Here is a 25,790-nt window from a genome sequence, read left to right on the forward strand (position 1 = left end):
AGCCTCAGTTCTGCTCTTAAAGCCTTTACATTGATTGAATCAGGCCCACCCAGGTTGTCTAAAATGATCTGTTTTACTCTAAATCAATTGATTATAGATGTTAGTTACATCTACAAAATGCCTTCGCAGCAACACCTAGATTGGTGTTTAATTGAATAATTGGGGAATGTAACCTATCCAAGTTGACACATAAAACGACTCTATCTCATCAATCTATCATCTATCTATCTATCCATCCATCCATCCACCTATCCATCTTTCTGTCATCTATCTATCATGAACACTCTTCTACTGTACATTCTTTTATATAAACCATGTGCACATTTCTGCTTGTTTCCGTAGAAAGGGGAATTGTCGAATGAAAGGTCATGCTCATTTTTAAAATTCTGAATTGTGTGGATCAGGGATCAGCAAACTTCTCTGTAAAGGAGCAGATAGTAAATATTTTCAGCTTTGTGGTCCATATGTCTCTGTCACAACTACTCGACTCTGCTGCTGCAGAGTGAAAGCAGCCACAGACGACATGTGAATAAATGAGCACAGCTGTGTCCCAATAAAACTTTATTTACAAAAACAGATGATGAGCTGGACTTTGCCCCAACATAGACTAATTGTAAAAGGGATGTTTTTAGAAAACACTGTCCGTGGAAAAGGAAGCCAGCAAGAGAAGCTGCCAAGGGCAGGTGTGGAGGAGAGAGAGAGGGAAGGGCACCTCATTAGCACTTACAGCAAGTGCAGTAGAGCACAGACAACTGTGTGGAAACCATGACAACCACTGAACTCCATGTGATGTCAGCAGAGCTGTTCACTGGATATGGGGTTTCCCTCCTTCCAGGCACGTGGACTCTCCTGTTCCCTTTGACGATAGGTGCTGCCATGCGGTTTTATCTAGACAGTGAGATATAAGCAGAAATGATGTGTTACTTATGACGAAGAACTTTAAGAGCCAACACATGATTTGTCACATTTCTGTCCCAATGCAGAAGTTTTAAGATAAAGCTTCCATCAACCTGGGTATCTTAGTAAGCAAGGTGAGCAGAATTCCCTTGCCAACCCATGTTATATGAGTGAGATATAAACTTGGGCTGTGTTAAGCCACCAAGATTTTGGAATTGTTTGTTACCATGACAGAGCCTAGCCTATCCTGACTGATATAGTTAACAACAGCAACTGTTAACTAAAATAGCATCCCCTGTTACAGTCTATACTTTGCACCCTACCTTATTTGTCTTCATAACACTTACCACCACCCAAACCACCACCCAACATACATTTGTCTGTTCATTTATTGATTGTCTGTTTTCCCCTCTGGAATATGGGCTTCTCCAAAGCAGACACTTCTTCTGTGTGCTTATTGCTGTCAAAGCTCAGTATGTATTTATTATGTGAATTAATCAACATCACCAAAACGTCAACAATATAAATAAGCACTTACTAAGTACAGGGTATTCTACAAGCAGTTTATATGCAGTATCTCATTTAGTGCTCACAAAGCTGTACGAGGTAGATAGTATTATCCTTATTTTTCTTTATAGGTGAATTGTTCTCATTTTGCCCATGAGAAATGTATTCATTAGCTATTGCTGTGTAACAAACTACCACAAAAGCAGCTTAAAACAACACATACTTGTTGTTTCCTAGTTGATGTGGGTCAGGAGTCCAGACACAGCTTGCTGGGTCCTCTGCTCAGGGTTCCCACAAGACTAGGGAGTCGGTTCAGACTGGGTTCTTATCTAAAGGCTTGACAGGGGAAGGATCCCCTTCTAAGCTCACGTAGTTGTGGCAGGATTCAGTTCCTTCTTGCTGGCTGTTGACTGGAGTCTGGCCTCAGTGTGATTCCCTTGCCACATGGGCCTCTCCAACATGACCGCTCGCTTCATCAAAGTGTGCCAGCTGAGAAGGCATGATGACCGGGCAGCTCTTAGGCAAGCCAGCTGGACCAGTGACAAAGCATGAGGAAAATCTAGAACGAGTGGTGGAGGAGAGAGGTGATACATTTCAGTCATGGTCCCTGGTTAGTTGCAGGTTTCTGGTTCACTCACACCTTCTCTGTGGAGTCATCTGTAGGGACTGTGGCTGGCCACCGTCTTGCAGACTTGATGACAGAGGGGAATTAACATAGAGAAGAGCGATCTGAGAGGTGCGAGGGGTGTGCTGCAGCAAATGTGTGGTGCTCTGACTCGTGTCCCCTCAGCCTGACCTCTGATTTCAGGGGGGCTAGGATTGCGTTTCTGCTCCGTGTTCAAGCCCCTTCATGCTGATAACAGCTTACTTCAAGCATGCGCTGCGGGTTCTTACCTTCCACTCCAGGGCTCCTCTGATGCTGTGAATGGGGAAGCCCAACGTGGGGAGTTGATATCCTTGGAGAAAATCCTCTGCCTTTGGGGGCAGAAGCTGGTGAGGATGGAAGTGCTCATACTTCCTGTCCTTTGGGTGAGCAGTTCTAGAGGCAGTTCTACACTTCTCAGCAGGTCCAGGCAGGATGGAGCGCCATTGTCCACAGCAGTTGGTTGACAAGATCATCTCTTCTTCCTTCTCTGTCTCACTCTTGTGGGTTGAATTGTCCCCCAAAAACAGATGTTCAAGTCTTAACCTCTGGTACCTGCGAATGTGACCTTATTTGGAAATAGGGTCTTTGCAAGATGTAATCGAGTTAAGGTGAGGTCATACTGGAGTGGGGTGGACCGTAATCCAACATGACTGACGTCTTTATAGGAAGATGATATGAAGACACGTGGAGAGATGGGCTTTGTGACAAAGAGGCAGAGATTGCAGTGATGCAGCCTCAAGCCAGGGAACACCAAGGATTGATGGCAAACACCAGAAAGTAGGAGGAAGCATAGAAGGATTCCTTCCTACAGGTTTCAGTGAGAGTATGCCCTAGCTGACATCTTGATATGAGACTTCTGGTCACCAGAACTGTGAGAACATAAATTTCTACTGTTTTAAGCAACGCAGTTTGTGGTTGTGGCAGTCCTAGGAAACTAATGCACCATCCTTTTGTGTCCTCTCTCCTGTTCCCTGGGATCACCTTCCAAATAAACTGCTTGCTCACTAATCCTTTATTTTAGCCTCTTCTTTTTTAGAAACCCAGGCCAAGAAACTGTGTAAAGAGGGATGCAGTAGTGTATAAAGGAGACTTAATGTTTCTGAATGAACTCTTGTTTTGTGAAGCATTTAGTTATAATGATACCATTTGCTGGCTATTATGGGCCTGGCACTTTACAAACATCAAATTTAACACAATGCAACCCCATGTGGTAGATATTAGTATCACCATATTACAAAAGAGAAACTGAGTCTGGTGGAGGTTAATTAACTTGTACCATTTGTGACCCCAAATCCATGTTTTTAAGTACTTGGAACCAAACTTTGCCCAACAAATGTTGAATTTCTTTAATGGTCTCTAGCTTTTATATGTGTATTCACTTGTGTTAATATAAAGGTTTGGTTGCTATAGAGACCAAAATAAGAGTAAAGTAGAAACTTATTTCTCTCTACAGATGCCTACATGTGGGGCCGTCCCGCTCTTCAGAGCCTTCGAGGGCTCAGATTCCCTCTACCCACTCGCTTTGCCACCTCTGGGGTGTGGTTATGGTGGCTCATGACCACTTCCACTTTCCACCCTGTAGGAAGGTGGAAAAAGGGAGAGAGGAGAACAGACTTCTCTTAAGGGCAGGATCTACTCACATCCTCTTGATCGGAATTTAGACACGTGGCCATGCTTAACTGCAAGTGGGGAAGGCTGGGAGATGCAGTCTGTACTTGTGCCCAGCTAAAGAGTAGGGTTCTACTACCATAGAATATGGAAAAATGGATGTTGGAGCATGCCAGCAGCTATCCATAGGGCATTCTTTGTGTGTGGCATGGTATCAAGCCTTCTTGGGAATAGGAAGAATAGAACATTGAGCCCTGAGTCCAGAAGAGGGAGACAACAAGGTAAAGTTTCATTAGCAGGTAGAGGTAGCCAATGCAGTCCACAGAATGGCAAGAATACAATAAATGGGGAGTGTAGGTATTCGAGTACAATTAGCTAGCAGGTCCTGGCCAGAAGAATACACAAAATAAAGAAATAAAGAAGGGAAGAGAAAGTAACTTTAAGCTAGTTCAAGACTTGAAATACAGATCTTTTAAAGAACAGTCCTTTGGAGACTTGGGATATTACAAAAAACCCCCAACAACCCACTGACACTGATTTCACATTTTGAAGGAGATATACCAGGTCAACAAAGCAGAGTGGGGACATGAGAGGAATGGAACCAGCAAATGTTTATTGGACAGCAGCATTTTCAACGACCAGTCTAAAGGGACTAGAGAGGGCAGTAAGGTAAGCAAACACTGGTCTCTTAGTGTCCTAGGGCTGCTGAATCAAAGATCCACAAGGTGGCTTAGAAGAAAGGAAATTTGTTGTCTCACAGTTCTGGAGACCAGAAGTAAGAAATCAAGGTGTCTGCAGGGCCACGCTCCCTCTGAAACCTGTAGTGGAGGGTCCTTCCTGGCTTCTTCCAGCTTCTGGTAGCCCCAAATGACCTTTGGTTTATGGTAGTATAATTTTAATCTCTGCCTCTGTCTTCACGTGACATCTCCCTGTGTCTCCTCACATTGTCTTTCCTCTGTATAGGTCTGTCTCTGTGTCCAAATTTCTCCTTTTCATAAGGACACCACTCTAATGACCTCATTTCAACTCGACTTCTCTGTAAAGACCCTATCTCCAAATAAGGTCACATTCGGAGGTCCTGCTGGTGTGGACTTCAACATATCTTTTTTTGGGAGACACAATTCAAGCTATAATGGCTTCCTTGATTGATGTTCGTATCTGAAGTCAAAGTAAACTTAACTCTCATCCACAGAAGCAAGAAAGATCCCACCACTAGAGCCAACATTAGCATCCAGGGAGTTTCATCTCCCAAGCAACTAGGAGCCCTCGTGCAAACATTAATTGCCAAAAAAGGACGATGTGCTCATTTCTCAGCCATACACACCTGTGATGTGTCAAGCCATTTGACATGCCTAGAATGAGAATTCTCCAGTAAAAATAGAATAGAATAAATTAGATGATGATGTTCCAAGGCAATTTATACTTTTCTGTGCTTTGGAATTCATTTTCAAAAACACGTTTTATTTGTCTTTGAAAATCTAAGTTCACTTTCAAGGGCCACTTTTATTTTGCTTTTTGTCCAACCATTAGTGTGTGAACTGGATGATACACAGGACGGTAACCACGGGGGAACTCCTGGCTTAGGGCCGTGGAACCAGCAGAAGGCCCCCAAATTTAATGACTGCTTTTGAAAGATTTTGCACATTTTAAAGCCCACTCACCCCTCAGCAAACACCACTCTTTGCCCATTGACAAAACCAGGTTGTCCTCACAAGGCCTCTAGTCCCTTGGAGGGTGGCTGACATCTGAGACTCGAGGTCCAGGGCTGGGAGCCTGCTTGTCCAAGATGCCTTTGTGAATACAGGTCATGCCCACCCATTCCTGCGTGCCCTCTTCTCACCACCAAAACGATTTGAGGATGTGGTGGTTTTAAAGCGTGACTGCCAAATTCTTCGACATTCCTCCACTGGGGGATCTGACACCCCTCTGCCTGAATCTGGATTCTGTGACTTCTTGGGCAGTGGAATACAGTGGGAGTGATTGTGGCAGGAAGAATCCTAAAATGACCCCCATCTTTGTATAACCCCCTCCCCCTTGAGGGTGGGTGGGACCTGTGAATATGGTGTGCCATCACTCCTATGTCTGTTACGTTATGGGGCAAAAGGGAGATTATCCAAGTGGACCTCACCTAATCACACGAGCCCTTTAAAAGTTTTCTCCAGCTGGCAGCATGAGAGGGAGTCAGAGATTTGAAGCAGAAAGGGGATTCAATGCTGGCTTAGGAGATGGAGGGGGTGACCTTTAGGAGCTGAGAGTGGCCCTCGGCTGACAGCCAGCATGGAAGCAGGGACCTCAGCCCTACAGCCAGAAACAAGTGAGTTCAGCTCACAAACCAAATGAACTCGAAAGTGGATTCGTTCCCAGAGCCTCCAGATAAGGAGCCAGGCATGACGGACACCTTGATTTTGCCAGAGAACCCAGCCAAACCTGCCTGGACTTCTGACCTGCAGAACAGTGAGACAGTACGTGGGTGCTGTTTTAAGCCGCTACATTTGTGGTAGTTTGTTATTTAGCAACGGAGAACAAATGCAGTGACATTGCCAGTTTCCAGGTCCAGGCTTTAAAAGACTAGCATCTTCCATCTTCTGTCTACTGGAGCGGTTGCTCTTTGAACCCGACTGCCCTGCTGTGAGGAAGCCCAGGCAGTCCCACAGGGAGTTCTACCTGGAGAGGAATGCAGACCCTCAGCACAGCCACACCCGGGCCAACTTTGCAGCCTTGTGAATGAGCCGTCTTGGAGGTGGGTCCTCGAGTGCCAGGATCTGCTCCAGCTGACACTACGGAGCAGGAGAGGCCATCTCCGCTGAGTGCTGCCCAGATGGCAAAATAAATGATTGTTCTTATTTTAAGCCACTAAGTTTTGGGTTGGTTTAAATAGAGGGTGGAATTTCTGCTGTTTGCCCTGGGCAAAAATTGCTAATTATGTCTCTAATGATATGGTTGATATTAAAGATAACTTCAATAAAGCTGTTAAAGGCATTCCTACACAAGGAGGAGAAATGGCCCTTGCAACTTTAAGAACATGTTGTCCTAGTCGATTTTCCCCCTAGGATTTTGTGAATTAAAGTGTGTAGTGGACAGAGAGTATTTTGCAAATTCCTACTTAAAGAGGGATTTATTAACTTTGTACCCCAGTCAACCACACTCACAAAAATGACAATATTTAATGCTGTTGATGGTGCGGTGAAATAAGTCATCTCAGACACTTAATGTGGGATCGTAAGTCAGCATAGTTCTGGAAACTAATTTAACTATTCATAATTTTAAAGTGATTAGTGTTTTGACTTATGATTCTAATTAAAAGAGCCTACTGTAAGATACAGTACCAAATGCAAAATAAAAGAAAAAAAACCCCCAACCTTCTATATACATAAATACACTCATCTCAGTATTATTTGCAATATTGAAAAGCTAGAAACAACATAATGTTTAACCACATGGGTGTTCTTACAGCCACTTTGATATACTTATAATGATATGATGTTATGTATCATACTGCAGCATATTATTATGAAGCCATTAAAACAATGTTCATGAATGGTTTTTAATGATATGGAACAATGCTTATAATATAGTGTTAAACTAAAAAGGATATAAACTTGCACAGACAACATTATATTTAACTATATAATATGTGAAACTATATATGGTGGTTCAAGGAAAAGATTTCTAGTAGCTGAAATATAGATGTAATTTAATGTTTAATAACAAAGAATTCTTTAAATAAATGATGGTACATCCATAAAACATAACACTTTTTAGCCACTTAAAATTATTTTGTAAGAATATATACATTTATGGAAACACATTTAGGCCATTTGATTAAGTGGGTGTATTGGTTTCCTAGGGCTATTGTTACAAAGTACCACAAATTAGGTGCCTTGAAACAACACACATTTATTCTCTCCATTTGTGGAGGGTAGGAGTCTGAAATCAAGGTGTGGGCAGGGCCATGCTCCCTCTGAAGGGCCTGAGGAGGAATCCTTCCTTGCGTCTTTCAGCTTCTGGGGGTTGCCAGCAATTCTTGGTGTTTCTTGGCTTACAGATGCGTCTTTCCAATCTCTGCCTCTGTGGTCACACGGCCTTATCCCTGTGTGTCTTCATGTAATCTTCTCTCTGTGTTCAAATTCTCTCTTCTTATAATGACACCAGTCATGGTGGATTAGGGCCTTCCATAATCTAGTATGACCTCACCTCTATTTAGCTAATTACATCTACAGTGACCCTATTTCCAAATAAGGTCACGTTCTCAGGTTTTGAGTAGACTTGAATTTTTGGGGACACTATTCAACCCTGTATAGTGGGTTAAGTGAAAAATGCAGACCTTGGGTATAAAATTATATATAATACTTCAATAAAAAGTTAAAAATTATACATGACATACAGACATACACGTTCATAGACACGTAGATGTACGTACACATACATAAGGGATTGGAAGGTTTTATGACAAACACTTTATAGAGGTCTCCCTGGGTGGCAAGGTTCTGGATTCTGCTTAATGACCTCTGTGAATTTTTATGAGTTTTCCACATTGACAACACATTCCTTTTATAACTGAAACAGTAATGAATTTTTTTATTTTTTGCCATTCAAATGGTCAACAATCAAAATAGCGGATGGTGTTGATCACATTGGTTGTTAGCTGCTAGGGGCGATATAACTATCTTGGAGAGATTTTTGGGAATCCAGGATATTTCAGACTTCTTACAGTGTGCGTGTCTTCTGACCCAGCAATTGCATTTTTTTTTTTAAAAAATAGGCTTTATTTCTTAGAGCAGTTTTGGGTTCACAGCAAAACTGAGCAGAAGGTACAGAGATTTCCCATATGCCCTCTGTTCCCCCACAGGCATAGCCTCTCCCAGTATCAACATCCCCCACCAGAGTGGTACATTTGTTACAATTGATGAGCCTACGTTGACAAATCATCATCACCCAATGTCCATAGTTGATCTTAGGGCTCCCTCTTGGTGCTGTGCATTCTAAAGTTTTCGACAAGTGTATAATGACATGTATCCACCATTGCGATATCACACCGAGTAGTTTTACTGCCCTAAAAATCCTCTCTTCTCTGACTATTTATCCCTCCCCCCAGCAATCACGGATCTGTTTACTGTCTCCATAATAGCAACTACATTTTTTGGAATTGATCCTAAGGAAATCATTAGGCGTATACTCTCTGACCCAGCTGTGATGGTGCTCACCACCTCAAGCGATGTGAAGCCCAACAGCAGGAACAGGTGAAGGTAAGTGATGCGACCTTCAGTTGATCGAACTATGTTTAGTCATTAAAAATAATGTATTTCCTGATTGGGGGCAGAGGTTTGTAGTATATTAAGTAAATGAAATCTAGTTACTAAACAGCAGGTACAGTATGAACATTTTTTTTTTTTTTGTGAGGAAGATCAGCCCTGAGCTAACATCCATGCCAATCCTCCTCTTTTGGCTTGGGAGACCAGCCGTGAGCTAACATCTATTGCCAATCCTCCTCCTTTTTTCCCCCTTTTTCTCCCCAAAGCCCCAGTAGATAGTTGTATGTCATAGTTGCACATCCTTCTAGTTGCTGTATGTGGGATGCCACCTCAGCATGGCTGGACAAGCGGTGTGTCGGTGCGCACCCGGGATCCAAACCCGGGCCGCCAGTAGCGGAGCGTGTGCACTTAACCGCTAAGCTACGGGGCCGGTCCCTAGTATGAACATTTTTTAGCAGATACTTGCCATGATGTTAGCAGTGCTTGTCTCTGTGTGGTGGTCTTAAGAGCAATCTGTTTTAAAATTTTCCACCATTTTTTGTGTGTGTGAGGAAGATTCCCCCTGAGATAGCATCTGTTGCCAATCTTCCTCTTTTTGCTTGACGAAGATTCTGCCTGAGCTAATATCTGTACCAGTCTTTCTCTATTTTGTATATGGGTTGCTGCCACAGCATGGCTGCTGACGAGTGGTGTAGGTCCATGCCTGGGATCCGCACCCAGGGCACCGAAGCAGAGTGTGCTGAACTTAACCACTAGGCCATGGGACCGGCCCCCAAATTTTCCTCCTTTTTGCTTCCTTGCGTTTTCTAATTTTTCCATAGTGAATATGTATCACTTTTGTAATAAGGAAAATAATAGAAGCTACTCATTAAAAATTCATAATGCTTATCTATGGGTGATATTGAGAATACAGATGGCTTTTATTTTCTTCTTTATATTAGGTTGAGCCTAATATGAAATTGCTATTTCTGTAGGTGAAAAACAGTTAAATGTGGGGCCTCTTATATGAGTTAACCTACTTTATATTTTAATATTTTCTAAATATTCTAGAGATCATGCTACTTGTATACTTAAATTCCTCAAAGGGCTCCTGTGAAAGGATTTAAAATCATGGCTCTCATACAAATCCAAAAGGTACACATGTCCAAGATCTTATTTAACTCTTTAATTAGTTGAGGGAACCAGTGAGATGTTACAACAGATTCAATGAAGAATTCAAAGAACACACATATATAAGCCATCGTGAATGCTGAAACATTTACAGTCATGTGCTGCATAACGATGTTTTGGTCAATGACGAGCCACCCCATATACCATGGTGGTCCCATAAGATTAGTATCATGTAACCTAGGTGTGTAGTGGGCCATACCATCTGGGTTTGTGTAAGTACACCCTATGTTATTCACACAATGACAGAATCGCCTAAGGATGCATTTCTCAGAACATATCCCCTACATTGACTGTACAAATAGATGCAAAACTGGTCAAAATCTGCAGGGCAAAAATCAACTGCATCCTCACCAAAGTTCATTTGCATCTCTGTGTACTAGAATCATTTGTATTACTCTCAGTTTCTTACAACTCTGTATTAGTCAGGGTTCTCCAGAAAAAGAGAACCTATATATATATATGTATGTATTTATTATGAGAAATTGGCTTATGCGATTATGGAGGCTGAGAAGTCCTATGATCTACCTTCTGCAAGGTAGAGACCCAGGAAAGCTGGTGGTGTAGTTCCAGTACAAGTTTGAAGCCCTGAGAAGGGAAGGGCTGATGGTATAAATTCCAGTTTGAATCCAAAGGCTTGAGAACCAGGACTGCCAATGTCTGAGGGCAGAAGACCAATGTTTAGGTAAACAGCCAGGCTGAGAGAGAGAATCTGCCCCTCCTCTACCTTTTTGTTCTATTCAAGCCCTCAACAGATTAGATGAGGCCCACCCACATTAGGGAGGGCGATCTGCTTTACTCAGTCTACCAATCGATTCAAATGCTAACATCTTCTAGAGACATCCTCACAGACACACCCAGAAATAGTGTTTAACTGGATATCTGGGCATCCTGTGGCCCAGTCAAGTTGACACATAAAGTTAACCATCATGAACTAGCGTTTTAAGTCGTTCAAAGACAGCTCAGGCCCTATTATCAGATAATTCAGTAACCTTCTTAGTCTATTTCAAAATTTTTCACTGCTTTCCTGATATTCCTTTTTATATTTGAAGATAAAAACTAAACTTGTGACTGTACCTTTGGGCTGGACCCTGCTCATCTAAGCCCCCTCTGCCTCCCAGCTCTCTGCATCCGTTCCCATGAGCCTCTTTAACTTCTCTGGTGAACCAGGCTTCCTGCCATCTGCCCCCAGGCTTAGACGCACATTGTTCCCCCTGCCCCAGAGGGTGGTCCAGCCGGCCCCTCCACCTTCCTACCTGGTTAGCTCCTAACTGCCCACCCACCAGCTGAGCCCAAACCCAGTTTCCTTGGAGAACCCCGCCCCCTTCATCAAAACTTCCTTCAGAGACTTTACTGCAATTTGAATCACAGTGTGAATATGTTTTATGTGAATCTGAACTTTGTGATTTTAAAATAGCTTAGGCTAAAAATATTAGTAAAATCTCTCTTTATGCTCAAACTTTGAAATAATGCAAACCTCCCAAATTTCGAAAAAAAAAAATGTTCCTCAGGATCACACAGTTTCAGAGCTGCATTTCCAATGACTTGTAAATCGTGTTTTCACTCTGGTCCCAGAGGCAGCTGCTCAGGAGCTGGTGGACAGGAGAACCCCGGGCCCAGGGTTGGCAGTGGGGGCCCTCCACTTGCTACAGACCTTCTGAGAGTGGTTATTATTGTTATATATATGCATTTTGTTATGGCACTTGTAGGGGGTCCGAATATGCCACTCCAAAATATGCCACTTTGGCAGAAGGATTATTTTAAACTGAAGATGATAGAGCAGGCACCAAACAAACCCCCTGTCCTCCCCTCTCTTGTATCAGGAAGGGCAAAATGGTCTTAGTCGCTGGACACTCTTATCAGAATCTACATAATGAACTGTACCAAAAGCAACCCTTATCTTCCATTAGTCTCCCCTATATATTCACCTGCCCACAGTTTGCTGCCCCTCAAAACCTAAGCTCCTTTTTCTTCGTCTTGTCACTTCTCTATGAATTTATTGTCTTGTTAAGATTCTACCTAAGCCTGAGTCCTAATCACTTCTTTGAGTTACTCATCACTGTGTTTCCCCTGCAGGTACGTGTGCTGCGCGTGTTAACAAACTCTAGTTTAATCTCTCTTTTGTCAATTTAATTTCCAGGCCCTCAGGCACAGAACTGAAAAGGGTAGAGAAAAAATTTGTTTCCTTCCCTACACACTCGTTGTTATGAGAACTTAAAATTTTCTAAAAGCTGTAACAATATTCTCCAGTAGCAGTGCTGAGGCTAAGGCTGGGGCTGGAAATCTTGATGAGGAAAGTCAGCTGTGATACTGTGCTCTGAAGGCCAGTTCTCATGATTCCCAGTGATGACTGATAGTCTAAATATTAGGACTGAAGCTGAGAAAATAAAAAAGCTCATCAGGGCCAAAATGAGCTATATGCACCTTAGATTTTTATTTCTGTGGTTCGTTGTTCTGCAATTATTTGAGTTTTGAATTATGCTAGGCCATCAGGGACACAGTGCTTGAATAAGGTGCTATGACCCTGTGTATACTTGTTAGATTATTTGATTAATATGTTAACTCTGTGAGTCTATCTGTTTTGCTCACTGTTTTTCTGACCAGCTCCTAGCACAGGGCCTTGTAGGAGAAGGAAAAAAAAAACTTTTCCTCTACCCTTTTGGGTTCACTGTCTGGGGACTGTGAATTAAACTGACAAAAGACAGTTTAACAGGAGAAAAGGTTTATTCTGCATGCATATGGAACCAACAAAGGAAGTAGCAGGGTCATTAAATGGCTGGAGTTAAAGGCTTACATACCTAACTTAGCAGGGGAAATGGAAGAGGGGAGAACAAATAGGTTTATTTAGGAAAGACAAATAGATTTTTAGAAGAACGAATGAGAGATAAGAAAGTTGGTGATAATGTTTGTCTATACAGGTATGAGTGGTCTTTCCATCTTATTCTGGGTCATAAACTCTCTTGGAGAAGGGATTTGGAGTACGTTATTTACGTTCTCCCTTCTGGGGGTAGATCCACCCTGAAGAGGAATTTATGGCAGCCTTATTTCCCAGAATTTGCTGCTTTTAGTGAGAAAAGGGAAGCTCTGAGAAGGCTTTTTTACATCTGTTGAATCTCAAATGTCTTCAGCTTAAAATAACTTTTATGCCAAACTGACATATTTTTGGGGTGGCATATTCTGATCCCCTTCAACTGGAAGGCACAACATTTCCCCCTATTTATTTACTTCAGGGTCTTACTCTAAATGTCTGACCCACACCTTGTGTTGGTGCCTATCCTGTGCAGACACCCTTGACCCTGAGTCCCCTGACAAGATTAAAACGTACTGAAGGAGACAAGCCAGACATTCAAAAAGAACTGCACGAGAGCAGACAGTTTAATAACGGTGCCGCGCATCAGGATTTTGGGAGATGGTCTTTCCAGCAATTGTCACGGTGCTCTGAAAAACCAAGTCCCTTTGTTCTGAGGCGCTGGGGTGGGGTGTGGGAGGGCTGCAGAAAACCTCTCAACAGTTCTGGTGCAAATACGCCAGAGGAAACCGCTTCACTCCTCAAGGTGGCCACGTTCCAGAGGACTTCACCCTTCGGCCTTTTTTTTCTTTCACAAAAGAACCCATTCTTGTGGATGTGGAGGCGCCTGGCTGGGAGAAGGAACCGGCTTCACCGGCCGCTGGGATCTGTGTCAGAGGCCAGGAGGGAGCAGGGTTGGCCAGGCCGCCGCCCACAGGCAGGAAGGAGCTGCCAGCCTCCAGCTGGTGGAAGACGACCAGCAGGACAGCTTGGGACCCATTCTGGTCTTGGCTCTGTGGGACTCGAGAAAGGCTCAGAGGAGGAACAGGGAGGGCAGGCCGAGTAGGAGGACAGCCTTGGCCCCGCGGCCTTGGCATTCTCAACCCGGGCCGGACTTCCTGCTGCTGGTCGGGGCTGGCTAATGATTAACAGGAAATGTGCCGCCCTGGGGCACCCACACCTTCCGGGGGCGAGGAGCCTGTGGCAGGTGGAGGCCACCTCTGGGTTTATAGCCCAGCCTGTGACGTGACAGGAGCATTTGGGAGGCACTTCCTGTTAGCTGGTGAGGACGGGCCGAGATTCTCTGGTGGCCAGACAGATTTGCTCCTGCGTTTGTGTGGAGACAGGACGAGAACCTTCGCTGATGTCCTGAAGAGATTTCCCTGCCTGAGTGAGGTGAGAGCTCCTGGGTGTGGCTCCCAGCGGGGTTTGTCTGGTGGGTTTCTTCACTGGGACCAGGTCTCCTCCCAAGGAGCAGGGGACCAGGCCCCCGGAGGCCATCGGCTGTCTCCCAGGGAAAGCGTGGGATGATCAAACACATATTCTTTGTTTCCCAACTTCCAAGAAGTTAAAGATTAAAAGAGCCGGCTGCTCTGAGCGTGTAGGACTTCGAGACGATCTCTGATCTAGCGAGTGTCCCTTTCATGGGGAGCTGTTCTTGGGGATGCGCTGAGAGCCGAGACTCTGCTGGAGTTTGGGAGGTCAGGGTTCAAATGCTGGAATATTTCTGTGACTCATGTTGTTCGTCGGACAGATTTTGAAATGCCGTTCTTCTCCCCCCTAATGAGAAGGATAAGAGACTGGCTCTGACGTCTCTGGAAGTGCTGAGTTGGCCCTCAGTCGCAGGCCTTGCCGAGGCACCTCCTGATGTAGGGGTGCACAGAGCTGGGGTTCAGGGAGTGGAGGAGAATGCTGGGGCCTGTCCATTAGGCCTGCAGGTCTGCAGCAAGCCCGTGGAGTGGATGTTGTTGCTGCTAATTCTCACTAACCCTGAGAAGCACTTGCCTCCTTTCTTTTAGAGTTTGGTTCTTGTGCTGTTGCCTAAAACAGGACGTTGGCACACACCTTTGGGTTTTATGATATCCAGCTATTCCTCAGAACCCCCAGGGAAGGGTTTGTGTGCGTGGTAATTAAGTGAGATGATCAAGTTCAGCAGTTTTCTTCCTGTGATGACTAGCTTGGTGGGTCCAGATGGACAGTCTGAGTTATTTTGCTTTCTCAGGGCAGGAAGGAATTGGTTGAGGGTTAAAATCCTGTCTATTTCATAAGATTTAAGATTTTAAGAAGACTTCACAGTTTTTCAACTAAAAGTAGGTAATGCAAGTCTTCCATAATGAAGGAACAAGAAGGTAAACCTCAAAGACCCATCAAACTACTGCATAGAGATATTAACTTGCAAATTACCCAGCATAGGTCTTCATTCAATTAAAGCAACTTGCCTGATTTGAGTTGAAACTTGAAATCAACCTTATGACAGTTCCTCCCTGCACACACCCTTCACATACCATCCCCGCACAAATCCACATCTGTAGTAACCTTGCAACTGGGTTCCTATGCTGCCCGCCTGTGAGTTCTGCTGGGCCCATTAGAAATGGAGTCCTTCATTCTCTCATACAGATAATAGGGGAGTGGTGTGTGAGGACAGGGGCAGAATGGAGCATTTGACAGTTAGGTCATCTGTTCTTCGTCTGCAGCCTGCCTCCCTTGCTTATCAGCGGCTAGAAGTATTTCCTAGTGGACTCTAAGCTGTTGCCACGGTTTCAATAATGCCCAGTCCACACTTTGCATTTATTGATTTAGTAAGAGGTGTAACCTTTTATCACTCGACGGTTCCATTTCTCCTTCATCCTGTGCTTGGATCTAGCATTCCAGGTGACTGGTAAAGCAACTGACTTGTCAAGTTGTGTTCACTGAACCTTAAAATTAGTAAATGATTTATTCGGCTCTTCGTAATTCGGGATCTTGAATCAATCTTGGAAGGCCGTGATTTCAGTCCGGTTTGTGTACAGCATATGTTCAGGGATTCGCAGGGTCTGTTTTAGATCATTGCAAGGGGCAGGGTTCCACGACAGTATGCACTGCAGCACAGATGCTTTGAACCTCGCAGTACCGCACACGAGTGGTTATAGTTCAGCGCACATGCTGAATTCTGCTTTCCAAAGATATGAGAGAAACGAGGTGATGGAAACCCCATGTTCCTTCTCAGGACCTGTGAATACCCAGTAACAGTGTGGGTCACGGGCCTGAGCCCATGTGATCCTTCACACTGCCTCTGTTTTACTCAGCAGCTTGTAGGAGGGCGTTTCCTGGACTGAGGTGTGGAGGTTATCTACCTGCGCCTACTTCAGATTTTGTATTTCTGCTTGTGAGCTGCTGTGGGGTCTGCCTCCCACGGTCTGTGAGAGATTAAGGGAGACCGGAGCCCTGGATGAGTGTGTCCGCTCATTACAAAATCCCACACGCGTCCCTGATGGAACCCAGCACCCCAAATTTGGGAGGGACTAGGTGGATCCCCCCAGCAGGGCTGTGAAATCTGCGCGACTCCAAAGCGAAAGCGAAAACCGCTCTCCACTCACTGTGTTCCACAGGTCAGCGGTGTTGAGGAATGTTTGAAATAAAGAGACCCTTCCCTGAGGCTCAGGAGCCTCAGTTGTCTTTGCAGACAATTCCCCATAAGTTCAGTGGGTGATTTAACTCTAAGTCCTCCAGCCGGACCGAGCAGTGCTGGTGACTGCCTTGGACAGGCCTGTCCCGGGGGGGAAGGAAAAAATAAAAAGAAAAAATGCAGAGGGGCCGGCCCCGTGGTGTAGTGTTAAGTGCGCACGCTCTGCTGCTGGTGGCCCAGGTTGGGACCACGGGTGTGCATGGACTCACGGCTTGTCAGGCCATGCTGTGGCGGGGGTCCCATATAAAGTGGAGGAAGATGGGCACAGATGTTAGCCCAGGGCCAGTCTTCCAGCAAAAAGAGGAGGATTGGCATGGGTGTTAGCTCAGGGCTGATCTTCCTCACACAAAAAAAGAAAAAATGCAGAGATGGAGGGTGAGCAGGAGGGTTATCAAAGAACAAATGTTTTGGAAGGAAGGGCCAAGAGGCCTACATGACAGTATCCCCATGTGCTGCTGAGGGGCCGGTAAGGCCTTCCTCCATCTACCCTGATCTCTCCTCCTTCCACTCACCCCACACTCTGCCCCAGCCCCAAAGCCCTCTCTGCAGTTCCTCCAACACTCCAGGCACAGTCTCACCCCAGGGCCTTTGCACCTGCTGTTCCTCTGCCTGGAAAGCTCTTCTGCAGATAGCCACGTGGCTGTCACCTCACTTCCTTCACTGTTCATGGAGCACCTTCTCAGGGAGCCTTTCTCTGCCCTCCTTATTTGAAGCGATAGCCAGCCCACCCCATGCACATGGCCCCTGACACACACTCCTCCCTATTCTATTTTTCTCCATACCTCTTGCCATCTTCCAGTAGGCTTATGATCTATTTCTTTATTTTGTTGCCTGTTTTCCCTTTAGAATGTAAACTCGTTATGGGCAGGATTTTTTTTTTTTCTCAGTGATGAAAGTATCATGATTGAAATGCATAGCAGGAAACCCACACGCAGACACCTCGGTCAGTGATTCAGCGGTAACGGTATACCATCTGCATCTCATAATTTATACATGGCCTTGGGAGTAAGATCATTTAATACAGTGATTCTCAAAGTTGGGCATGGACCAGAATCGGAAGATTGTTTAGTTGTTCAGACAGATTACTGGGCTCCCCCCCGGAGTTTCTGATCCAGCAGGTCTGGGGTGGGTCCAAGAATTTGCTTTTCTAACAAGTTCCCAGGTCAGGCTGGTACCACTGACCATGCTGAGAAGCTCTGATTAACCCATCCGCGGACCGTGGGAGGCTGCACATGCTCTGACAGTAACTGCCCATCACTGATGCACTGTGACCTGCGGCTTTGTTTCCCAGGGGAGGAAGAACATGCGGAGATGGAGAGCGGCTGCAAAGGCATCCTGACCGTGCTGGTGGTCCTGGCTGGGCTGGCAGGTAAGGATCACGGGGGCTCAGAGGGATGTTCCTGGGCGTCCACTTGGAGTGGGCAATAAGGAACCCCAGATGAGGCTGCCAGGACACACGGCTTCCAGAGAGTCTTCCTTAGGCACTCCCCACCGCGTCCCCTTCCATCCGCGCCCTCTTGAGTGGGGTCCATTTCCTGCCACGTCCCCTCAAGTCCGGGAGCGGTCCTCCAGGTGCATCTGACCCCACCAGTCCTCTTTGTTGGGGTCCTCGCCGTCCTGGGAACATGCCTTCAGTACTTTCCCACATGTCATCGCTCTCGTCGAAATGTCCCTCCCCTGCCTGGTTTTTCTCCTCTTCTGTTTCCATCTGGTCTTCAAGGAAGGCCCAACTCAGCATCACCTCCTCCTGGAAGCTTTCCTGACCTTGCAGTTTTTGGGGTGATAATCCCAGCTCCATTTATTGACAGGGTGAGGGGCCCCTTGTGTGTGATTCCCACCCCCCCACAGCTCCTCCTCGTCGTGGGACCCTCCCAGGGTGTCGGTCGGAGTGGACTCCAGGGTGTCCGAGGCCAGGCTCTCCTGATCAGGAAGAGGAGTGGGCGGGCATGGGGGCCTTAGGTAACTGGAGTTTGGACCCCCAGCTTTGCTTTCACTGTGTCTCGTCTAGATTTCATTGCTTCAGGTGCGTTTGTCTTGTTTTCCCGGCTAGATTTTAACCTCCGGGTCCTCCTCCTGTATTCCTTACTGCAGAGTTTTTAAGGCATCGTATTGAAGAATAATACACACACAGACAAGTGTGCAGATCCTGAAGGTACATGTTCACAAGCCGAACACCTTCCTGTGTCAATAGTGAGCCTAGAACATTCCACAAATGTTCCCTTTCAGTCACTCCCTATCCCTTTCCCCCCAAAGTGACCGTGATCCTGACTACTAACTGCATAGATAAATTTTGCACTTTCTGTACATATGAACCCTATTTTAGATGGCTGGATAATGTTTTTTTTTTTTCTTTTTAAAGAAACTCTGGCCATGACAGCGTTAAACAATTAAAATGGAATAAAATAGAATAGGGACTATCAGAGGTGTTACATGCAGTAAGTACTGTTTAGAAAATTTTGGTTTTGGGTATTACATGTTAAGGCTCTGGGTCCCAGGCTGTGGTGGTAAAATGCATTTGGGGGCAGCAGAGATGTTCAGAAGCCCCTCCTTATAGCAGGCAGTGCTAAGCGATTAGTAGGTGCTTGGAAACATTTGTTCACAGGGTGGACAGGGGTGCACGGTCCCTGCTTGTGTAGAGCTTGGGGATTCATCGTGGAGCGAGCAGACCACGCTCTGTGCATGTGTTAGGGAGATGGCTCCAGACGGGCCTGTCTCAGCCACGGTTGCAAAAGTGTTTTCCAGGGGTTTAGTGGGAAACTGACAAAATCTGGGTCTATAGTTTTTCTGAGACATTTTTCCTAAAGTCTGTTTTGAAGGCAGGGATGGCTTTGGTCGAGGCCTGGAGACGGCTGTTCTGGGAAGGGAGAGTATTATGGGCTCATTCTAGAGCCCCCGGGGATGGGGTCCATCGCAGAAGACTGAGCCCTGTGGATGCTTCCTCTTGGAAAGTCTTGGGGTAAAGACACCCTGTTTGTAGACTTGGCTTTGAGTAGCTGAGGGCAACCTCCATGTGCACCCAGAGGGCTCCAGCCTGCCCTCTCCTCTTTACTTGGCCCCCAGTGTAATGGATTATATAGAACTGGACCACCTAGTTTATTCACTCAGTGAACAGTCACTGAGGGTCTGTTATGTGCACTGCCATTTAGTTGCAGGCACTGGGATGCAGGGATGGGCAAAACCAGTCCTAGTCCTTGCTAACAAAGAGCTTAAAGCCTAGTAGGGGAACCAGCTTTAATCGACAAAAAAAAAATCTATATAAAAACACCACTGTGACAATTGCGTCACTGACTCGAAAGCCTGTTATAGGATAGTTTAACCTAAACAGGATGGTCTGGGGAGGCTCCCTGAGGAGAAGATGACATGGCCAGGAGCTGAGGAGTAAGCAAGACTGGCACACCATGCTGTCAGTGCCTGTGGAAAGGCCCTGGGGCCAGAAGAGTTGGTGAGTTTGATACATTCAAGTTGGTCAGGTGATCAGAGGGCAGAGTTGAGGGCACAATGAAACTGGAAAGGAAGTTGATGTGAGATTAAGCAGGCTCTGAAGATACTGTTAAGGATTATCTGGTCTTTATCCCAAACGATGGAAATATTTTAAACAAAGTCTGGGGTGTGGGGGTGGGAGGTAGGGGAGAGTACCTGGTCCCAATGGTGTGTTGAGAAGCTGCCTCAGGCTGCCACGTGGAGAGCAGCTTTGGGTGGTGGTGGTGGCAGGGCAGTGACGCTGGCACCTCCTGCGGTGGTCAGCAGGACTCGGCAGGCAGCTCAGACCTGCCTGGGGAGCCCCTCCCTCACTTCTCAGTTCCCTTCTGACGGTCCCAACCCCTGATGTGTTTTGATTCCCATTTTCTCCTTCAGAGCCGCCTCACCAGGGCAGTTCTCATCCACTGCTCTCCACGTTATTTCCCTTTGTTCCTTCTGACTTTTAATTGTCTGCTTTTCTGTTCATTTCCAGTGGTAAGTAAGAGACGGGGGAAGGTGAGGGATCTATGCTGCATTGAGGCAAGCTGGAGAAGAGCAGAGGGGGGGGACAGAGGGGTTGGTTGGTGCAGACCTGCCACGTCCTCTACGCCAGGGAGACAACCGGCCACTCTTCCAGGGAGCCGAGAAAAAGCCATCACAGAAGAATGGTCCTTCTGTTTAGGATCAATTTATGGAGGACAGGTGGGAGCCACGAGGCTGGCAGACGTGCTGCGGTATGAAGGATTTCAGTTTTGCAGATGTTGGGATGCAGCGAGTAGAGGAAGAGAAGCTTCTTGATCCCGGGCGGCAGCCAGTCGTTTCCACGGAGATGCCTGGTGGAGTAGGGTCCATAGGGCAAGAGAGAAAGCAAGAGGGCAGGGCTGGAGACATGGCTTGGGGAATTGGAGAGTGTTGGCGTGAGTAAAAATCTTGCAAGTGGATAGACTCCTACAAGGGAGGACCTGGGGTTGGCTGACCACCATAGCTGGTGGCCGATGGAGGTTCCTGGGAGGAGGGGGACGCCGATCTTTCCTGTAGCTCTGCCCCTGATTTGACTCTTTGCTGTACAAAGTGAAAGGGAGAGCAAAGCGGGAAGGGAGGTTTCGTGCTGAGGATCTGCCTGTTTGATTAAAGGTCTTATTTACAATTTTCTAGTATTGGTTCCGTGTAGGGCAGGGTTACACCCGCCACCAAGCTGATGGGACATGGGTGAGAGAGGAAGGAGACTCCAGGACCGCACGTTACGGGAAGTACAGCTTCTGAGTCACCAGGCAGAGCTGGACGGGTGTTTACTTGTGATGGTAACAGAGATCGCAGGCAACGCTGTCATGGGAATTTAGTACCTAGGATTTGGTGCCTCCTGTTTCATTTAAAGGTCAAGTTCAAACTGGGAGAGTTTCCATTTGGCACAGGTCCCTCCTTCCTTCCCTCTCACCTCCCCAGCTGCAAAGTAAGGTGTGTCACCTGCGTGTATTCTTGGTCACACGTGCATTCTGCAGGATATCTAAAGACTGGCTTGGAGTGAACAGTGTTCAGGAGTGAAATAATCTCTCTACCTCACACAGGGCCGTGAAGGAATCATGATTTCAGATGGCTTTGCTTATTCTGTAGGAGTTGCGTAGATTGAGCTCCTCGCAGGGCAAGCCTGGGTCTCACTCGTCCCTGCACTCCCCACATCCAGTCCCGCCGGGCTCTGTCCAGTGAACTCCTGTGGACCTGAGTCAGGAGCGGGGAAGAATGTCCTTATCACAGGATGGAGAATGAAGCACACCACATCCCATCTTTCTTTCCTTGGGGTGTAGATTTGGCTATTTCTTTTCTTTTGTCTTTTTTCTTAAGATGCAATTCAGGGCTCGTGGAAAGAGCCAAGTTGGCACAGTGGCTGTGACTTCCCTTCCTCAGGCTTTTTGCCTTTTTAAAAATCCAAGATCAGAGGGATCCTTGGACTGAGCGACTTACCCAGGGGTAGGGGAGATGACCCAACGTGAGTTGTTATTTAGAGTCACCCTTTCTCTCTTTTTCTCTCATGCCCAGAGACAAAACAAAGAACAGTGAGCGTGTTTACCCAAACTCAGGGTTGGTCTTAGTTAATTCTGACCTTCCCTCAATTCCACCTCTTTGGGTGCCCTCTTCGACCCTGGCTGCCTCACCGCCCAGTCCTGGTTTCTGGGGCCCTGTCTGTGCAGTGGTTCATTCTCTCCATTGACCTGTTCCTGCAGTAGACAATGCATTCTGGGTACTCAGGTGAAGCGTTAATGTGTTAATGTGTGTCCAGTGGTGTGGTTCCTCTGCAGAAACCTTCAGGGTTGTGATGAGATTCTTTTAGAACCTGCCTTACAACTTGACCTTATAAAACTGGAAGGAAAGGAGGGGGCTGCAGTTATTGGGGAGCACCCAATGTATACACCAGGCTGCCTGGTCCACCCACAGGGATCATACAGCTCCAGAAGGTAGTAGGAACCCATCGCAGTCTTATTGATGTGGCAGGCATGGCTGAGAAGAAACCAAGGAGTGTGGTCTGCCGGGGAGTCTTTTTGTTATACACTCCGAGTGAGATCAGAGGGGAAAGAGTGGGAAAGAGGGAAAATTCAGAGTGGGAAGGTCTGAGTTTGGGTCCCTGCTCACCACTGTGATCACAAGTCCTGGGATGTTGCTGGTCTTCATTTCCTCATCATTAAAACACAGGTGGTAATAAGGTGAGAATAAGAGATCTTGAAGACTGTTCCAGTGCTCTGCAAGTTCCACTTCGAATTGTTACTACAAACATGGGAAAGTCTAGGAAAAGTCCGGCTGCCAATTTGCTCTTCTAGGGTGATAAGAAATCAGTCCTAAATGGCCAAAAGATTTCTTGAGTTCTTCAGGTGCAGAACACACTCCATCTCAAGTGATTATGACTGAGTTCACATGGGCTGGAAGCCTTTGGTGCACTCCATGTGGAAGACCAGTCAGAAGTTGTCATTCCAGTTAAAACCAGTGTCACAGTGCATCTGCTGAGCGAAGGCTGAAAGTTGTGAAGGGCATGAAAGAAACAGTTTTATTTTAATCTATGATTTTCTTGGCTCATCTTGTAGGTCCACACAATCCCTTCTCACAGGTCCACGCAATCCCTTCTTACAGGTCAACGCAATCCTTTCCTGCAGGTCATGTAATAGTGACTATTTACTGAGTGCTTGAGGGTCATGGTAAGGGCTTTACATGCGTCGTCTCATTTGGTTCCTAAAAAAAATTCACTGTGGTACTAGCATCGCTGTTTTGCAGCTGAGGGGAGTGGCATATAGAGAAGTTGAGATAACTTGCCCAGTGAGCCAGGAACCTCACTCTGGAGTCTGTAGTCTTACAGTCTAGAACCAGTTGCCTGTCTGTTGGAGTTTCAAACCAGACACTAGATGTGGTGAAACTTTTTACCGAGCTACCACATGCATCCCTGGAGCGTTCTCAGAAAGGGATCCACTGTCCTGCATCCTTCTACCTATTTCCTTCTCTCTGTATCTCCCCCACCTGTGTCTCTTCAAGTCCTTAGGAGGAGGGGTGTGGCCTCAACGACAGTACCATCCTTTTGAGACTTGGCGACTGAGTTTCCTTTTACTCCATGACGGTAAACTCATGATACAACTTTTATCTCTCTCCAGCTGTATTGCTTCTGTCTCAACCTTGTTCATCCTCCAGCCCCAGACACTGTCCTAAACACCCCTTTTGGGAGCTCTAAGGATGCAGGGGCACGCAGTGGGCTGTGATCACAGCATGCCGAGGTCCTCACCCTCTTTGTGAAGAGAAGATACTTCCCTCTTTCTCCTCTGAGCCTTTGGATTTCCACAGAGGTGGAAATCAGATTTCCTCCCCATTTCACTGGGAGGAAAATTCTCATTTCATAATGAGGCTGGAAAACTCGCCTAAATTAACAGAGCTGGGCTAGTGGTGGCTCTCTGGGCCAGGCTGGGGTCAGATACTTAAGGTAACATCCCTCCAGAGCATTGCTTCCTCCACTCCCAATCCTGCTGGGAGTGCCATGTACTGTGGATTGAAGGGAGGGGAGTGGAAAGCAGGGATGGGGTGGCTTCCTGTCTACTGGACGCTCCTGATCTACTGGGAGATCTGGTGTTGGTACCAGTAGGACATGGAGTCTGAGCCATTGGACAGTCACCCAGGGGTCACAACTGGTACAAGAAGGGTTAAATTGTACAGGTGACTTACATAGATTCATTCACTTATCACCTTGAAAAACTGGTTGTCTTCCAGCTTCTGGATCCAGCTATGAAATCATAGAAGGTCCCAAAAATACAACGGTGCTGAAGGGCTCAGAGGCTCGCTTCAACTGCACTGTCTCGCCTGGCTGGAGGCTCATCATGTGGTCTCTGAATGGTACTGTGGTTCTGAGCATCACGCCCACGGAGCCCATCATCACCAATGACCGCTTTACCAATGCGAGTTATGAAGAGGGCGGTAACTTCGTCTCTGAGATGATAATCCATGATGTGCAACTCAGTGATGCGGGGCATATCAAATGCAGCCTCCAGAACAGTGACCGGGATGCATCTGCCTTTCTCTCGGTCATAGGTGTGTATACAGGTGGCTCCGAAGCAGAGCATATGGAGTCCATTAGGTTAAATGTCAGGGAAATGGAAGGAACCTTCTGAAGTTCATGTCATGTAAGATGACATATGGGGTCTACTTTCAGTTGGTGTCATGCTTAGAATTATTCTGAACAGACTAATATTTATTGTTTTATGTGTTTATTTCTCTCTTTCCTTCCTCACTGACTCTCTTTCTACTTCCTTTCTTCCTCCTTCTTTCCCTTTATCCTTCCCTCTTTCTTTTCCTTTTTCTCTTACTAAGACTCTTAAAGACAGGTTTCATCACTTTCCCATCTAATCCATTTCAGAACCTAATAGCTTTTCTGGAAGTACATCCTGGAATTCTTCTGGGGCCAGTTGCAATGACTTGTATTTGATTTAGAGAGAATTGACAATCATTGCCTTTTCTCTAGTTTTTCATATATGTGACTCTATTTCTTTTATCATTTATCAACTTTGAATCATGCTTTAACTTTTTCTTCTTTCCAGCTCAGTCCCCTCAATCTATATTACTCTTTCCTGCTCCTAGTGGTTCTTGGTAGTCAAAGATGGGTGTTCACTAAACATACCGAGTCTTTAGAAAAGAGTGAACAAAATTTATAATAACGGATAACTTATTTTTCATTTTCAAAGGTAATTTTGAGGTGCTGAATTCAGATCATGCTACATAGTGAAAAAAAAATAAAAGAATGCTTTACAAGGATTCAGAACATCTTTATCAAAGTTTAATCACTTTGCATTCCTTAAAAATGTAATTACATACTATTTATATAATTACTCCAATTATTTATGTATTTATTCCAATTTAGATGCATCAGAGCTTGTCCAGCTCCTGATTTCTATGGCAGCATTTTTAATAACAGACCACATTGTGTCTTTCAAATTTTTTCTTATATCTATTTATTTGCTTGTCTAGGAGAAATTCCCAAAGATTTGGTGTGTCTTTGCGCTGCTATCAAATCAAATTTGATAACATTTGGTGGAGATACAAGTCTACCCATTTCTACTTGCATTTTTTTGTTTATCCAAATTGGCGTGTCTTTACTTTGATGTGTCTTTAATTTTGCATGGTTTAATTAGGGGCACAATGATATTTTCTAAATAAGTGATTTTACGACGCTACCTGGACTATTGGCCTAGTTTGCACGGCCAGATTCTTGTTATAATAATTTGTGGTATAAAGGAAAGAACACAGGAAAAGGAATCAAAGATATGAATTCTGGTTTTGCTT

General features: G+C 45.7%; 1 protein-coding gene across 1 annotated transcript in view; it reads left to right on the top strand.

Annotated features, from left to right (window-relative positions):
- The first annotated feature begins 14,212 nt into the window (after nt 1-14,212).
- The window catches only part of IGSF5 (immunoglobulin superfamily member 5), a 41,696-nt gene continuing 30,118 nt past the window's right edge, over nt 14,213-25,790 (top strand). The window contains exons 1-3 of the mRNA XM_058523405.1: nt 14,213-14,260; nt 17,821-17,898; nt 24,225-24,542. Of these exons, the coding sequence (XP_058379388.1) occupies nt 17,841-17,898; nt 24,225-24,542 (376 nt within the window). The 5' untranslated portion in view covers nt 14,213-14,260; nt 17,821-17,840. The remainder of the gene's footprint in view (nt 14,261-17,820; nt 17,899-24,224; nt 24,543-25,790) is intronic.

This window comes from Diceros bicornis, chromosome 27, assembly GCF_020826845.1.
Source record: "Diceros bicornis minor isolate mBicDic1 chromosome 27, mDicBic1.mat.cur, whole genome shotgun sequence".
NCBI lineage: Eukaryota > Metazoa > Chordata > Mammalia > Perissodactyla > Rhinocerotidae > Diceros > Diceros bicornis.